Source organism: Osmerus mordax, chromosome 3, assembly GCF_038355195.1.
Source record: "Osmerus mordax isolate fOsmMor3 chromosome 3, fOsmMor3.pri, whole genome shotgun sequence".
In the NCBI taxonomy this organism is placed as follows: Eukaryota; Metazoa; Chordata; class Actinopteri; order Osmeriformes; family Osmeridae; genus Osmerus; species Osmerus mordax.
In genome coordinates, this window is record NC_090052.1 from 15,104,407 (window position 1) to 15,118,751 (window position 14,345).

Sequence of the window (14,345 nt, forward strand, 5' to 3'; positions counted from 1 at the left end):
CAAGAGTTATGTAGATGCTTTCATCTCTGTCTGTTACTGTCTGTCTCTCTGTCTCTTCACTTAAAATACTTGTAACAGAGGGGCAATGCGAGTTTCTTTCTGGCCTGGTCGTAATGAGGCATTACGACCCCCATTGAGGCAAATTTTCTTTTTACAATAGGTCTGTTGCTTTCATTTTAACACACACACACACAAACCACTCCTCCACCAGCTTCAAAATGTAGTGAACTCCGAACTGTTCTGATTGACACTCCTACTTTACGGTACCACTGCTAATGCACTTATACTGTACTTACAGGTCTTCAAAGTAATGGACATATTTTAACTAGATTGTCACCATCGGGTATAAAACTGAAACAAACTGCTGCAATGGCACATTAGATGGTGTGGTCAAAGTTAGGTGTTATACTGACAACGTTGGATTGAGATGGCTTTGATAGAAATGACACCTGCATAACTTAGTTTTTGTGTCCTTCTTTCTAACTCTACTGTATGAATTTCGTGACTCTAAGAGAGAAATAAATCAAATTGATTCACTTGACCACTTTTTTTCCCCCTTCAACATATTTTAATATTTCACCTTGTATTCTGCCCTTATCAAGGTTCTCCTGATGGCTGGCCCGCTCAGCATGTTCCATCTGTACAATGGGGACCCCTGGTGGTCAGAGAGCACAGAAAAATGACCACAGAACTCCTTGCATTTGCATCTACAAACCACATGCAGCCCTGACAGCTCACTCTCTCCACAGATGACGACCTGGTCATGTGTTTATGCATCACATCCTGTTCTGGGACATGGGAGAACCACATTATCAGTCATATAGGGGGAGGGGTCTGGGGTCTTTATGTAAACAATCCAAATTGTTTGCTCTGAGAGGCACTGGAGGCTCACCTTCCAGGAAGTTTTAAGGCAAACCAGGAAATGAGAGGAAACCAGGAAACAATATGCCCTTCATTAGCATTCAACATGTAGTTCAATGATACTACTTTAATACACATAACCATATTTTTTGTTGAAGAACCACAAGCACATATTTTATTTTCCTGAAACTAATACTGGTAATTACTATACCTTTAGAAGGTATTTTAGTTAAACATTGGCCCATCATCTTTAGTATCAGAATCAGAATTCGGTTTATTCGCCATGTATGTGCATAGAGTTTTATTGCATAGAGTTAGAAATGTGATTGTGAAAAACGATGTTAGGTCAGCTGGTCCCTTGGTCAACATTGCACAATGTGGTAAATGTATTAGTTAGTCAGATGAGTTAGTGAGGGCTGGGTGAGGACAAAGGACTTCTGTAAATCCAATCTGCTTGGTACACTGACAGCTCACTGAGTCTGTACTTTGTCCTCTCTCTCTCTCTCTCTCTCTCTCTCTCTCTCTCTCTCTCTCTCTCTCTCTCTCTCTCTCTCTCTCTCTCTCTCTCTCTCTCTCTCTCTCTCTCCTCCTCTCTTTCTCTCTCTCTCTCTCTCTCTCTCTCTCTCTCTCTCTCTCTCTCTCTCTCTCTCTCTCTCTCTCTCTCTCTCCCTCTCTGTCTTATTGTGCCTCTCTCTCTCTCTTTACTTCTGTTTTTCTCTCCTTTTCTCTATTTCATTCTCTCTTTCTTTATCTATCTGTCAGAGGGTATTTAAACACAAATATTTGCAGAATTTGTCTTTTGCCACATTATTATTGTTCTTACTAAACACTTTTCACAACTTGGGGTGGTTTAGAAAACTTAGAAAACGTTGATTTCCTCAGTCATACAGTTGACGTGGGTGGAAATCTAGCTGAGTCTCCTCCCACCAACTCTCTCCTCCCTCTTCTTCAGACTTTCAGATCGGTCAGACATTCTCTGCCTGTCTCACAGGATTAAGCAGCTCCAGGCCAGTCCCAGCTCCAGGCCAGTTTATCCCCACGAGGCTTCAGGTAAGTGGGTAAGGGATGACCACTGGCCACCCTCCCCCCCTTGTGGGCCCCATGGGTGTTGTGAGTGGCAGGCACTGGAGGGACATGATGTGGACTGATCTTGTTATTTCCTAGCTCTGTTACACTGCAGAGCTAGCAGACGTTAGCATTTCCGTTATCTTCATTAGTGTGTTTTGCTGTCTACAGATGGGCTGCCCATCTCTAGACAGCTCCTCTGGCCAGCTGGCCCCTGACAGGATGTGTGCTGTATTTTTCACCTTGTTGGAATTTTACTGATCGAGGATACTAGCAGGACTGTGTGAGTCTTCCAAATTTCCTGTCATTAGCAGATTTCCGGTCATTATATTCTTGGGATTCCGCCAAAAGAGATTGTGTGTTCAAAAACTGCTGGGAGTGTTTGTGATGAACGACAGGGAGATAGCTTTTGTGTGTTACACAATCATGTGAGTGTGTATGTTTGTGTGAGTGTCTGTTTGAGTCCATCTGTGAGTAGATAACACAGGAACAGAACCAGGGTGGGGCTGGGGTCATGTTGCACTAATTCAGTTAGTGACCAGAACAGAATGGAGTTCTCTGAGAAGACTGTGATTCTATTCACTCTGGTCAGAAAGCACATCAGTGCAGGGTTACAACACACACACACATCATCCATGGATGATAGTGTGTGTACAGGACAGAGGGTTTAGTAGCATATTCACCACCTCTTCTACAGAGCTTGTCAGGAAGCTGTGCTGGAAGGCACTCCTGGAAGAATGTGGGAGGGGAATGAGGGGAAACAGAGAGAGAGAGAGCCAGTGAGAGAGAGGGAGAGTAAAAGAAAAAAAGAAATGTGTGTGGGAGTACCATGCTGTGCCAGGACACCAGAATACTCAGGTTCCTGACTGAGGATTGGATACTGCACTGAAAGGATGAGAACAGCAACAAACCCGTATTCGATTCTGGTGTGGATGTGCTGTGTCCTAGCAGAGTGCACAGAGATTTACTCTTTTGAAGATTCAGTTAAACCACTGTTTGTGTTTTTGAGTTAACCTGGTTGTTCCTGGCCCTAGCGTTCTGTGTCTCCATGGGCGTGTTCTGGACACGAACACACTTGTCTTGTCTTTATCTCCAAATGACTACACCCTCAGTTTCCCATCACCAAACATGTCTAACAGGAACAAAGAAGAGGACGTGGAAGAACAGACCACAAGGACTTCTCTCTTATGAGGATAATGCCTTGCTTAGTCATGTGCCATTAGGGTGACTTTACTTAATGGAAGGGCTGGATGGTGAAAGGTCAGTTCCTCAGCTTGTCTTTATAGGGGCTTGGAAAAGTGAAGCTTTGTTTGTACACTGCACTTCACCCTCACCTACGTACAGCAAATAGCAACTTGCCATAGCAACGACAAACCTGTCAGGTTATAGAAATATATCATAAAAAGGTTGAATCGTCCTCAAAGGTGATTTGTTTTCACTTGTTCCTCATCACAGCTTAGACAACCATCAAGATGGAGAAAGGACACGCCCCAGATGAGTCAGCCCCCCCCTATCCCGGACCCCCAGTCAACTACGGGGGTATGGCTCCGGGCTCACACCCAGGAATGTACCCCCAGCCTGGCTACCCCCCGGCACCCGGCCCACCCTCCCAGCCTGGGTTCCAGCCAGGTCCCTATCAGGGAGGTGAGTGTCTGGTTTTGCACATGGTGTCCTATAAACACACCCACAACCTTTATAGGCTATTACGGAGAGAGCGTTCCAACAAAGGACTGAGACATTTCAGCACACTTGAGCAATGAGCTTTACTGGTGTTCAAACACATAATGATTAATCAGAAACTATATACTGAAAAGGAATGACTGCGGATGACTTACGGTCAAAGTAATTGTTCCCACCCCATCCTCTCTCCACTCCTCTTTCTATCAAGGTGTGTACCCCCCTGCCCCCCAGTACCCTGTTGGAGTACCTACACCAGTCACTACAGGTGAGGTGGCGCAACCTTCACACCCCTAGGTGATTGAGAGGTGACACACACAAGTACAAAAAACATACACATGCACACACTCATCTCACAATGAAGGATGTCAATACAAATGTCCGTGCAGTTCAGCTTAGGCTTAAAGGAACAAATGGACAACGTTCTGTTTGACTTCCAGACCATGTGGTAAGCTTGAATCATAGCAGTTCTTGTATGCGCGTGAAACTTGCCAGTTTCTATGAGAGGCCGTATAGGACTTAATTCATACTTGATCTCACATACACGCTATGACCTCACATATATACCATTATACTCTCACATATATACCATTATACTCTCACATATATACCATTATACTCTCACGTATACACCATTATACTCTCACGTATACACCATTATACTCTCACATACACACCATGACCTCACATATATACCATTATACTCTCACATATATACCATTATACTCTCACATATACACCATTATACTCTCACATATACACTATTATACTCTCACATATACACCATTATACTCTCACATATACACCATTAGACTCTCACATATACACCATTATACTGTCACATATACACTATTATACTCTCACATATACACCATTATACTCTTGCACATAAACTGGCATACTCTCTTACACACACAAAAATACCGTCTTATATGCACCATCATACTAAAGTATGACAATATATGTAAGAGACAAATAGTATGTGTGAAACAGAATGTTACTATATGTAAGAGAATAACAGGATGTGTAAGAGAGAATACTTATCTATGTGAGAGAGAATACTTGTCTATGTGAGAGAGAATACTTGTCTATGTGAGAGAGAATACTTGTCTATATGAGAGAGAATACTTGTCTATGTGAGAGAGTTTGATTGAAACGGAAGGCAGTTTGATTGAAAAGGAAGTAGTACTGAATTCTCAGTTCCTGATTGGCTTACAGATGAAGAAGAAGGATTTGGGGTAGATGTAGCTAACGCCCACCTTCCCTATCAAGACGAGACTGAGTGACATGGCAAGATGGCAGAGAGTGGGCGGCTTAATGAAGCCATTGGACTTATTAATAAAATTTTGAATACTCCAAATGCTGCGGCGTTATTGTAGGGAGGACAGACCCGTTCCTGAAATACGTTTTTACAGTTATTCCTGGGGAAATTATGGAATTAAATTACATATTAACTATACTAAAATAATTGTGCACAATAATATTGGCTAAATGTAGACGTTTTTGAAGGTTTAATTTTACCTCGAAGCTTTTTGTGAAAGTGAGGCTAGTTTCACGACGGCGACTTTGGATGTAGACTAGGCTACTTTAACATGTTAGCTGATTAGCCAGTATGAGTGAGATATGTATACAGTCACATTAACAAACCTCTTCTTTGTAAACTATTTCGTCTTAAATACGATGGGAACACATCACATTAACAATTCCAAAACGCACCACACGCCAAACACATTTTTTGTCAAGCGTCTCTAAGCTCAGATTCCGAGTCGGATCCATGAAGCTATTTCGTTGCAGTGAATGGGTGCGGGCACTCATCGTGCATAGGGGCCTACACTCAAATAGGATACTAAAAGTCCCAACTGGAAAATGTTGTGAACAGATTTACATCAAATTCAGGTTGTGGCATTGAAGCTTAGGTTAGTAGCCAAGGGTGTAAAGACCACTCGACTAATTAAAGACGTCAACGGTTAAAACCCCAGTGCCACGGGACGGTATTCACACAGGCATTTAATTTAAATGATAGTTTGTTTCATCAATTGAAAAACTGATCTAGGACTTTTGGCTCAAGTAGTGGGGGTCGGTATAGCTTCCTAAACAACTATGTAATTCTACATTTGAGTTTTTTTGTGGATTTGCTTGAATCGTTGTCAGAAATGTTGGAATCAAAGACGACAGCCATCCACAGTGGCTATTTCTGACGCTAACGATGAAATGCGCCTGCTCTTCAGACCTCGATCAGGTGCATCACGGAGCGGCAGCAGCACTCTGTCAGGAGTTAGTCTTAAGTACTGCGGAGTTTGATATTGGGTTTGCGCCATCACTTGGCTGGCATTAAGACTAGCTCCTGACAGAGTGCTGCTGCCGCTCCTTGATGCACCTGATCCAGGTCTGAAGAGCCGGCGCATTTCATTGTCAACGTTAGCGTTAGAAACAGCCCCCGTGTATGGCTGTCGTCTTTGATACAACATTTCTGACAATGACGCCGCAGGATTTGGAGTATGCAAAATGTTATTAATGAATCCATCTTGTCATGTCACTCAGTCTCGTCTTGATAGGGAAGGTGGGCGTTAGCTACATCTACCCCAAATCCTTCTTCATGTGTAAGCCAATCAGGAACTGAGAATTCAGTACTACTTCCTTTTCAATCAAACTCTCTCACATAGACAAGTATTCTCTCTCATATAGACAAGTATTCTCTCTCACAAAGACAAGTATTCTCTCTCACAAAGACAAGTATTCTCTCTCAAAAAGACAAGTATTCTCTCTCACAAAGACAAGTATTCTCTCTCACAAAGACAAGTATTCTCTCTCACATAGACAAGTATTCTCTCTCACATAGACAAGTATTCTCTCTCACATAGACAAGTATTCTCTCTCACATAGACAAGTATTCTCTCTTACATAGACAAGTATTCTCTCTTACACATCCTGTTATTCTCGTACATATACTAACATTCTGTTTCACACATACTATTTGTCTCTTGCATATATTGTCATACTTTAGTATGATGGTGCATATAAGAGGGTATTTTTGTGTGTGTAAGAGAGTATGCCAGTTTATGTGCAAGAGTATAATGGTGTATATGTGAGAGTATAATAGTGTATATGTGAGAGTATAATGGTGTATATGTGAGAGTATAATGGTGTATATGTGAGAGTATAATGGTGTATATGTGAGAGTATAATAGTGTTTATGTGAGAGTATAATGGTACATATGTGAGAGTATAATGGTATATATGTGAGAGTATAATGGTATATATGTGAGAGTATAATGGTACATATGTGAGAGTATAATGGTATATATGTGAGGTTATGGTGTTGTATGTGAGACCAAGTAGTTTATGTGCAAGAGTATAATGGTATATATGTGAGAGTATAATGGTATATATGTGAGAGTATGATGGTATATATGTGAGGTCATGGCGTGTATGTGAGACCAAGTATGAATAATGGCCTATACGGCCTCTCATAAGTTTCCATTAGACAACCACAACTTCACAGCAGCAATCCACATTTTGTTATTTATACGTCAAATGGACATCAATTACAGGATGTAAGCCTCTAGAATATGTTCAGTTAGAGCTCACAAGCGATGATATTATTCTTTTTCTTTTGAGACTTCTTTTGAGACAGTTCAAGAAGCATGAGCTAAATCACCAAGGGAAACGGTTTCGTTGGAAATCAAGGCACACTGACCTAACTTCTCCCAATTCCTACCAACACCGATTAAACACGTTCACTAACAAAAAACATCTGGCAACAAACGCCATGGCATCCTGTCAACAGGATGTTGTAAATTATTATTATGTGGGGCCTCCATACTTCACGAACAACACCATTGGTACTTCTGGTATATTGCTGTATGTTGGGTTTCTGTGGCACTCTTGCCCGTCAGTAAGTAGTAATCTAATTTAGAGGCTATCTGAGATGGATAGGGAAACAGTGAATCCACTGTGTTTCACAGTATGTTGCAGCCTGGCCTGCTGTTGTTGGTTTTCAAATTTGACTTTCAAACTTGTCTTTAACACTATCCCAGTGTCTAAGTTGGGTCTGCATGTTTTTATGGAAATCTGTATAACGTAACACAACAGTCTGCCTAGGTTGTACATCTTACAGCCATGCAACCCGCCAGCTCTTTTATACCCTGTAAGACCCTGGTAGTACATTTACATTTATGCATTTAGCAGACGCTTTTATAAAAAGCAACTTCCAGAAGAAAGTTTTTACAAAAGTGCATAGATCACTGATCATAACAACGGGATAGCCCCAAACATTGCAGGTAGCCAAAACATGAAGCATACATTGAGAAAACTAAATAAGTCCCAAAGGGAAGAACCACAAGAGCATGTAGTTGAACAAGTTACAATTAAACAATTTAACAACATGAACCTCAAAAGTGCAAGGGTGCACCTGTGGGAAAAAAGCAAGCAACAAAAATATATTACACAGCAAGTACAATAGTTTTAAGTCAGTTACAACTAACCAACAAGAGCAACAAGACTCTCAATAAGAGTCATTGTGATCCTGAAACATCAGGTCCAGCCAATCATTCCTGGTAGTAAAATTACAACGTCACTTTTAGCTCTTTAATTGCTCATTTCTTTTTTTTTGAAAGATCACATTTATCCAATGGCATTGCAAGGCAAGACAATAGGACCCATTGGCTATATAAATGTGGTCTTTTTTAACAGGGTTAAAACAAATCCTTTGATGCTTTCTGAAACTACAAGGAAGTGGAAGGGGTTCTCACCTCTGTACGTGCAGTGTGCACGTCGGACGTGTGAGTGTGCAGAGGCTGTGGTCAAACTCTTGTGTTGTGTTGAAGAGTCATCTGAATGCAAAGTGATTCACCACCAGCCAACAAAGAGTTTAACATCCAAGTTATACATCCTCCAGCTCCTCTGATCTGTAGCATATAAGAGTCAGGGCAGTCAAGGTAACTCTCTGTCTGCACAGTTGTCATAGTATATGTGTTTAGTGTAGAAGAGACAACACTACTTGTTGTTAATTCATATTTACATTCAGCTTCAGAACATCCAGAGGCCTTGCTAGAAATGCCCTAACTTGAACAGGACACACCAGGGGGCCAGTCTCCTATCTCTTCCAGCAACATTCTCTTAGAATCAACCATTCCCAATGTAATCATATGATGATCTGCATACATGTCCCATTTGGTTCCTTCTCTTGTTTTCCTCACATATTTGTGTTTATTTAGTACCTAAGTCGGCATGAAGTGAGGCTCAAACGTGCTTAGATGTGCGACCACCAGGTGTCAGCATTTACTTGTGCAACGATGTCAGCGGTCGCTGTCTAAAAGCTGGCAATTTGGCATTTGCCTTTCTTCCCTTCCCCTATCTTGACCAACCGTTCTCCCCCTTTCTCAACTAGGCAGTATGACACGTCCATAGATCTAAACTGTATGCTCTCAGCTTGTGTCTGTGCATCTCTCAAATATGGAGGGAGAGGATGACAGGAGGGACTGCGTCGAAAAGAGAAAGGTGTAGTACACTTTGTTTCTAAATCTACTGTGTATTCACTGTCTCTCTCCCTCTGCATCCCTCTGTCTCCCTCTCTGGCTCTCTCCTGCTGTCTGCCTCCCCTTGTCCCTCTCTTCTCTCCCTCCCCGTCTGTCTGTCCAGTGACCACGGTGGTGGTGACTCCAGCACTGAGGGACGCTCCCGGCCAGGCAATGTGTCCCCACTGCAGGGAGAACGTGGTCACCAAGACAGAACACTCCGCTGGCCTGCTGGCCTGGCTCGTCTGTGGAGGCTTCACCATCACCGGGTAAGACAGGTGTCCTTACTCTGGCACAGATCAGCTTTGTTTAGCTTCACTCACCCTGACTTCCCATAAGAGACTGCTAGGGCAACTGTGAACCTAACTAGGGTGCTACAGCCATCACCAATTCAGCATGGTATGTGTAGAAGCCGTCAACTCTCATGGATTCCATTTCATTTGCTGGTATTTGTCATTTCCTGTCCAATGTACCCCCCCCCCCCTCCCCCTCCAGGTGCTGGCTCTGCTGCTGCATCCCATTCTGTGTGGACTCCATGCAGGATGTGGAGCATCGCTGCCCCGCCTGCAACGGCATGATCTACGTCTACAAACGCATGTGATCGGGTTCAGCTCCCTCAACGGGATCAGCCCACGTATAAGAACTGTCCACCAATCAGCCCTTTTTTTACATTCCGTAGCCTTCCGTGATGTAAAGCTTTTTTGGGGAGAACATTTTCAATATATGCAAATAGTCCCCTCTTTTACAGCAGTCAATCTGCTCTTAAAATCCAATCAGAATGAGAGTGATTTCACCTGTCTAGAACTAGTTCACACTTTCCCCTGTGCTGATGATATGACTTACTGAAATTATGTTAGCAGTCATTTTATGCCAAGGCCCAGCAAGCTTTGCAAACACAAAATGTATGTCGCTCCCAATACTGGCCACGGCTGTATATAGGCATAAGTGAACCGTGTCAAATATACAGTGAATACACAGTGAAACTCATAATAGATCTTTTAAAAGAATGTTTCTTCTACTAAACACAGTTTTGTGGTGTCGGTTGTGATCTTCTGTTCGTTATCTCCATTATGATGGAGCCGTTACCTATGATTACAACAAATTGTTTATGGATACGCCTCTTTAGCGTTGGCTTAATTCCTCTATGAGGCCTGGATTGTCTGTATCTGAGAGGTGATGAATCATCTTCTGAGATGGCCTGGGAAATGGAGACTCATTCCTGCACCACAGTAATTGAAGGATGACAAACTCCAATCAGACTGCTGGGGTGATAATGTGTTGTGTCGCCAACTTCTTCCCTCTCAGTCAGAGCCTTTAGCCAGTCAAGTCTGGGCCACACAAATGAGATCCGGATTATTCCAAAGAGGAGAGGTGGCACTGTGGCGTGATTAGTGTTAAAGTGGCCACACAGGGGGATAGTGATTTCCCTGTTGCTTCTAGGAAATTAATTCAGCACATAGATGTTCTAGGAAAGTCTGTACCAGTTGAGCGCTGGTATACATGTCCAGACTAGTAATGCAGTTGTTGTTGACCATTGGTTCAAGTGAGTGTGGGGTGGGTATGTTTGACAAAAACACATTTGCCTTCATAGCCAATAAATGGCTGCCTGTGGAACTGTGAACTCCACAAACTCTAAAACATTGCCAGGTGTTTTTCTATTTTTTATTTTTTCATTCTTTCTGCAGGCACTCATGACTTATCCCACAACGCAACATAATCAAAGCTAGAAATTGGTTGGCTAAGGAGACGTTGGTCCCAGTGATTACAAGAAGAAGTTTGAAGTCTTGGATAGATCACCGGCTCCAAACTAATGTTGTGGGTCCTATTAATTGCTATAGAGAGTTTTGAATTGAGCCAGGGGGAGAGAGAGGAGGGAGGTACCCTTGGGACGAGCAATGACAACTTATTTGGGGCTTTTGTTGCTAACGGCAATACTAATTAATCACACACTGTTGTATTGGATAGAGGGGAAAGATTTACTGAAAAAGAGGGGGGGAGAGATGAAGGGAGGGAGAGTGGTGTGTGCTGACTGCCTCAGACTGTTAAACACATTGAACTCAGTGAACCGAAGGTAGAGTAGCTATATTCTAGATGAGGCAAGGAGCCAGAAGGAGAAACTTAGGGCTTGGAGAGCAGGGAAGCCAGAGTCTGTGCATGTTGTGTGTGTGCATAGCTAAGACTAAACAGTGTATACTGTTCGCCTGCACACTATGTGCCTTGTGACTGTTGGTATGTGCACATGTTTGTTGTGTTTATCCGTCAATGGACTTCTGTTCATTACTGTGTATGTCATTCTGCTACCGTCTAAGTGTCGATACAATTGGACATTCCATAAATCTGTGATACACACATAAACACAAACACACACTCCCCTGTGTTGCTCTGCTGCGGAGTGGTGCTGTGGACGTGTGTGAACCAATCGGAGCGACTGTTTGATTGATGGGCTGTCGGATAACTCTCATTTACATCCTATGTTTCTGACATGTAATCAGGGGGGGAGAGAAACAAATGAAGTCAAACAAAATGGAGGAATAGCTTCCTTCTTTTTGGTAACTGGATGTGCAGGGTGAATGCAGCTTAATCCCATGTTCGTCTAGCAGTATGTCATACACACACACACACTTTCTGCATCATGTCTTCTTTCCTGTACACCTGTCTCTGGAGGAAGAACAGGTGGCCTATTGTCTTTGTACTGTAGGACATGCAGAAATGAATGATTCTGCTTCAGGTCTGTTCTACGCTTTGGTCAGAGTCCCTCCCTTTTTCTTTGGCTCCCTCTTTCCCCTCCCTCTCTTTTTGTTCCTGTCTTTGAGTCGGAGCAGGGGCCCCCCAGACCAGAAGCTGACTGCAGAGGAACCTGCTCAGTGTCACATACAACAGTCGACAGAGTCGATGCTTGTCAGTTTGTGTTCCTTCTAATGGGTGCTGTGTGCTGCTCTCTTGACACTGGAGGACGGGGGCTCAAAGGGAGCCTCCTGTAGGGCACTAAAGGGCGGTGCGGAGGATCGGGTGTAGCCCCCCTTGCCCCCCAGCTTTAGGCAGTTGTGACCTTTTACAGGATACTTTCTTTGGAGGTTCTTTGGCAGCTTGGGGATTTCTACACTGGATCTCTATTTAGATAAATAAATACTCTGCTTGATTTTGATGAATAAATTATGATTTCAATTGTTTTATTTATGTTGACCATGCTAACAGTACACTTTGGTTTTATGTCCGTCTGTAACGTAAATGCAATATCCATAAACCAGTGCGAAATGTAAAACTAGGTATGATTGGTGTTGGTTCCCTTGGTGACAGTGAATTACGGTTTTAATGACATTTCTGTAGTAGGATGGACTGGTTCACTGACGTCAAGTAAATTCCCTGGATGCTTCTCAAAGTCCTTTGAGACTAAGTAAATGGAGAAATGCAGAAAGAAGAGTGAGAGAAATTTAAACTGGCTCAATACAATGCTGCACTAAGCTATCGACTCATAAAAAATGAGAGGAGGAGATTGGAGGGGAGAGTGAAGGAAGAGAGAGAGGGTCATTACAGCGAGGCCATAGTAGAATATCTGTGCACCCTCATCCATCACTCAGAGCTCTGCTGAGAGGGTCTGACCTGGCCAAGACCTCTGGAACCAAAGAAGGAGGGGGAGAGAAGAAAGAAAAAGAAGGTACAAGAAACAAGAATGGATGACAAGACAACCTTGGACCAAACTCTTATCACCTCGCAGCAACATATCTGCTTTACTGCAGTCTCATGAAGTCTCCAACCATCCCTTCAGCCTTCTGTTTCTACAGACTGACCTCTCCAGGAGTCCAGGGCCTGTTGTCCATGCATCAGGCCCACTCACTGTCAACAGTATGGCTCCCCCTTTTTCATCTCTGTGTACTCCAGAATCCAGGGAAGGAATGGATGTGCTACTCTAGGTTTTGTGTGAGGTTGTGTGCTGCAGCATAAATGTCATTGGCTTCGGGTTCTGAGTTATTGCAGTGTAGTGTAAGTACCCGAAACGTTCGCCAAAGCCGTGGGCTAAGTAGGGCCCTTCTCCTGCATACACACACACACACACACACACACACACACGCATGCATGCACGTGCAGACACTGAGATGTGCAGCGGTCGCTGGCCCCCTCATTAGCCTCTCTGTTTTTTTGGTGTTGTGTGCTGTTTGTGTTGGTGTGTTTGGAGTCTCATTCAGGAGCTGATTAAATCACAGCTTCGAGATCAAGGCCTTGTATTGGGCCAGATGAAAGGAGAAAGGGCTGAATGGTGCAGAGAATACATTAAACAGGGATTCATGGGTTAGAGAGATAAAGAGAGAGAGGGAGAGAGAGAGAGAGAGAGAGAGAGACTGGGGAGAGGTGTGAGGAAGGGAGATCTGCATCCGATGAGACGAGAACTGAAGATTTAGTGGGCTGCTCTTCTTGAAAGACTGAAAGAAGAGGAGAGAAGAGGAGAGGCGCGGGAGGGGAGGAGAGGAGCATCCAACTCTGTCTTTAGATTAAAGTAAAGAGAACAGGTGGCAACTTGAGAACGAAGGGAGGCCTCTCCTCTCTGAGATGTAAAAATCCCTTCTTCACGCCTGAAGAAAGTGACTCACTCAAAACCTCTACCCAACCAGACTACACAACACATAGAATAGTTGTGCAGTGGGTCAGTGAAGGTATGGAAGCAGAAGCTGTGCAGATGTGAAAGGCTGGACCTGCGTTTGTTTGAAAGGCCAGGAGTGGTGCGTGCCAAGAACAGGGAGAGTTGTACGTTCCGAACGCAGGGCTAACAGAGTTGAAAGAATGTCCTGCTCTGTCGCTTTTAATCTTAATCATCTTCGTTTTTTTGGTATTCCTACATGCTGTTCCTTTGTCTCTTTCACACAGACACATACTGTACAGGATGCATGCATAACACATGCGCGCCGCGCACACACACACATACAGACACATCCAACAGCAGCAGCGCAATCACGGCATCGGCAGAGAGACCCATCCATCTTTATTACCGCAGTGACACACTTGGCAAGACTGGGCACTGAAGAAAGAGAGGCACACTCACGCACACACACACTATCACACACACACACACACACACACTCCCTCTTCCATAAGCAGGCATTGAATAGCTTTAACAAAGACAGTCAGGCATATATTACAGGGAAGACCACTGCTCACCACTCAGCCACTAGGAGACAACAACGATGAGATATGGGACACTTAAATAATAATACACCAAGATATGGATTTATT

The 14,345-nt window shown here is 43.4% G+C and overlaps 1 protein-coding gene across 2 annotated transcripts; it reads left to right on the top strand.

The window, feature by feature from the left end:
• The first annotated feature begins 1,801 nt into the window (after positions 1 to 1,801).
• Positions 1,802 to 10,146, top strand: LOC136941231 (lipopolysaccharide-induced tumor necrosis factor-alpha factor homolog). Of its 2 annotated transcripts, none has more exons than XM_067233672.1 (5): positions 1,802 to 1,911; positions 3,382 to 3,570; positions 3,815 to 3,871; positions 9,244 to 9,388; positions 9,615 to 10,146. In XM_067233672.1, exons 2-5 carry the CDS (start codon positions 3,399 to 3,401, stop codon positions 9,718 to 9,720), a joined length of 480 nt encoding a protein of 159 aa, XP_067089773.1. In that variant the 5' UTR covers positions 1,802 to 1,911; positions 3,382 to 3,398; the 3' UTR covers positions 9,721 to 10,146. The 2 variants fall into 2 exon arrangements, with proteins under 2 accessions (XP_067089773.1, XP_067089774.1); XM_067233673.1 differs by lacking the exon at positions 1,802 to 1,911 and adding an exon at positions 2,120 to 2,209.
• The last annotated feature ends 4,199 nt before the right edge of the window (positions 10,147 to 14,345 follow it).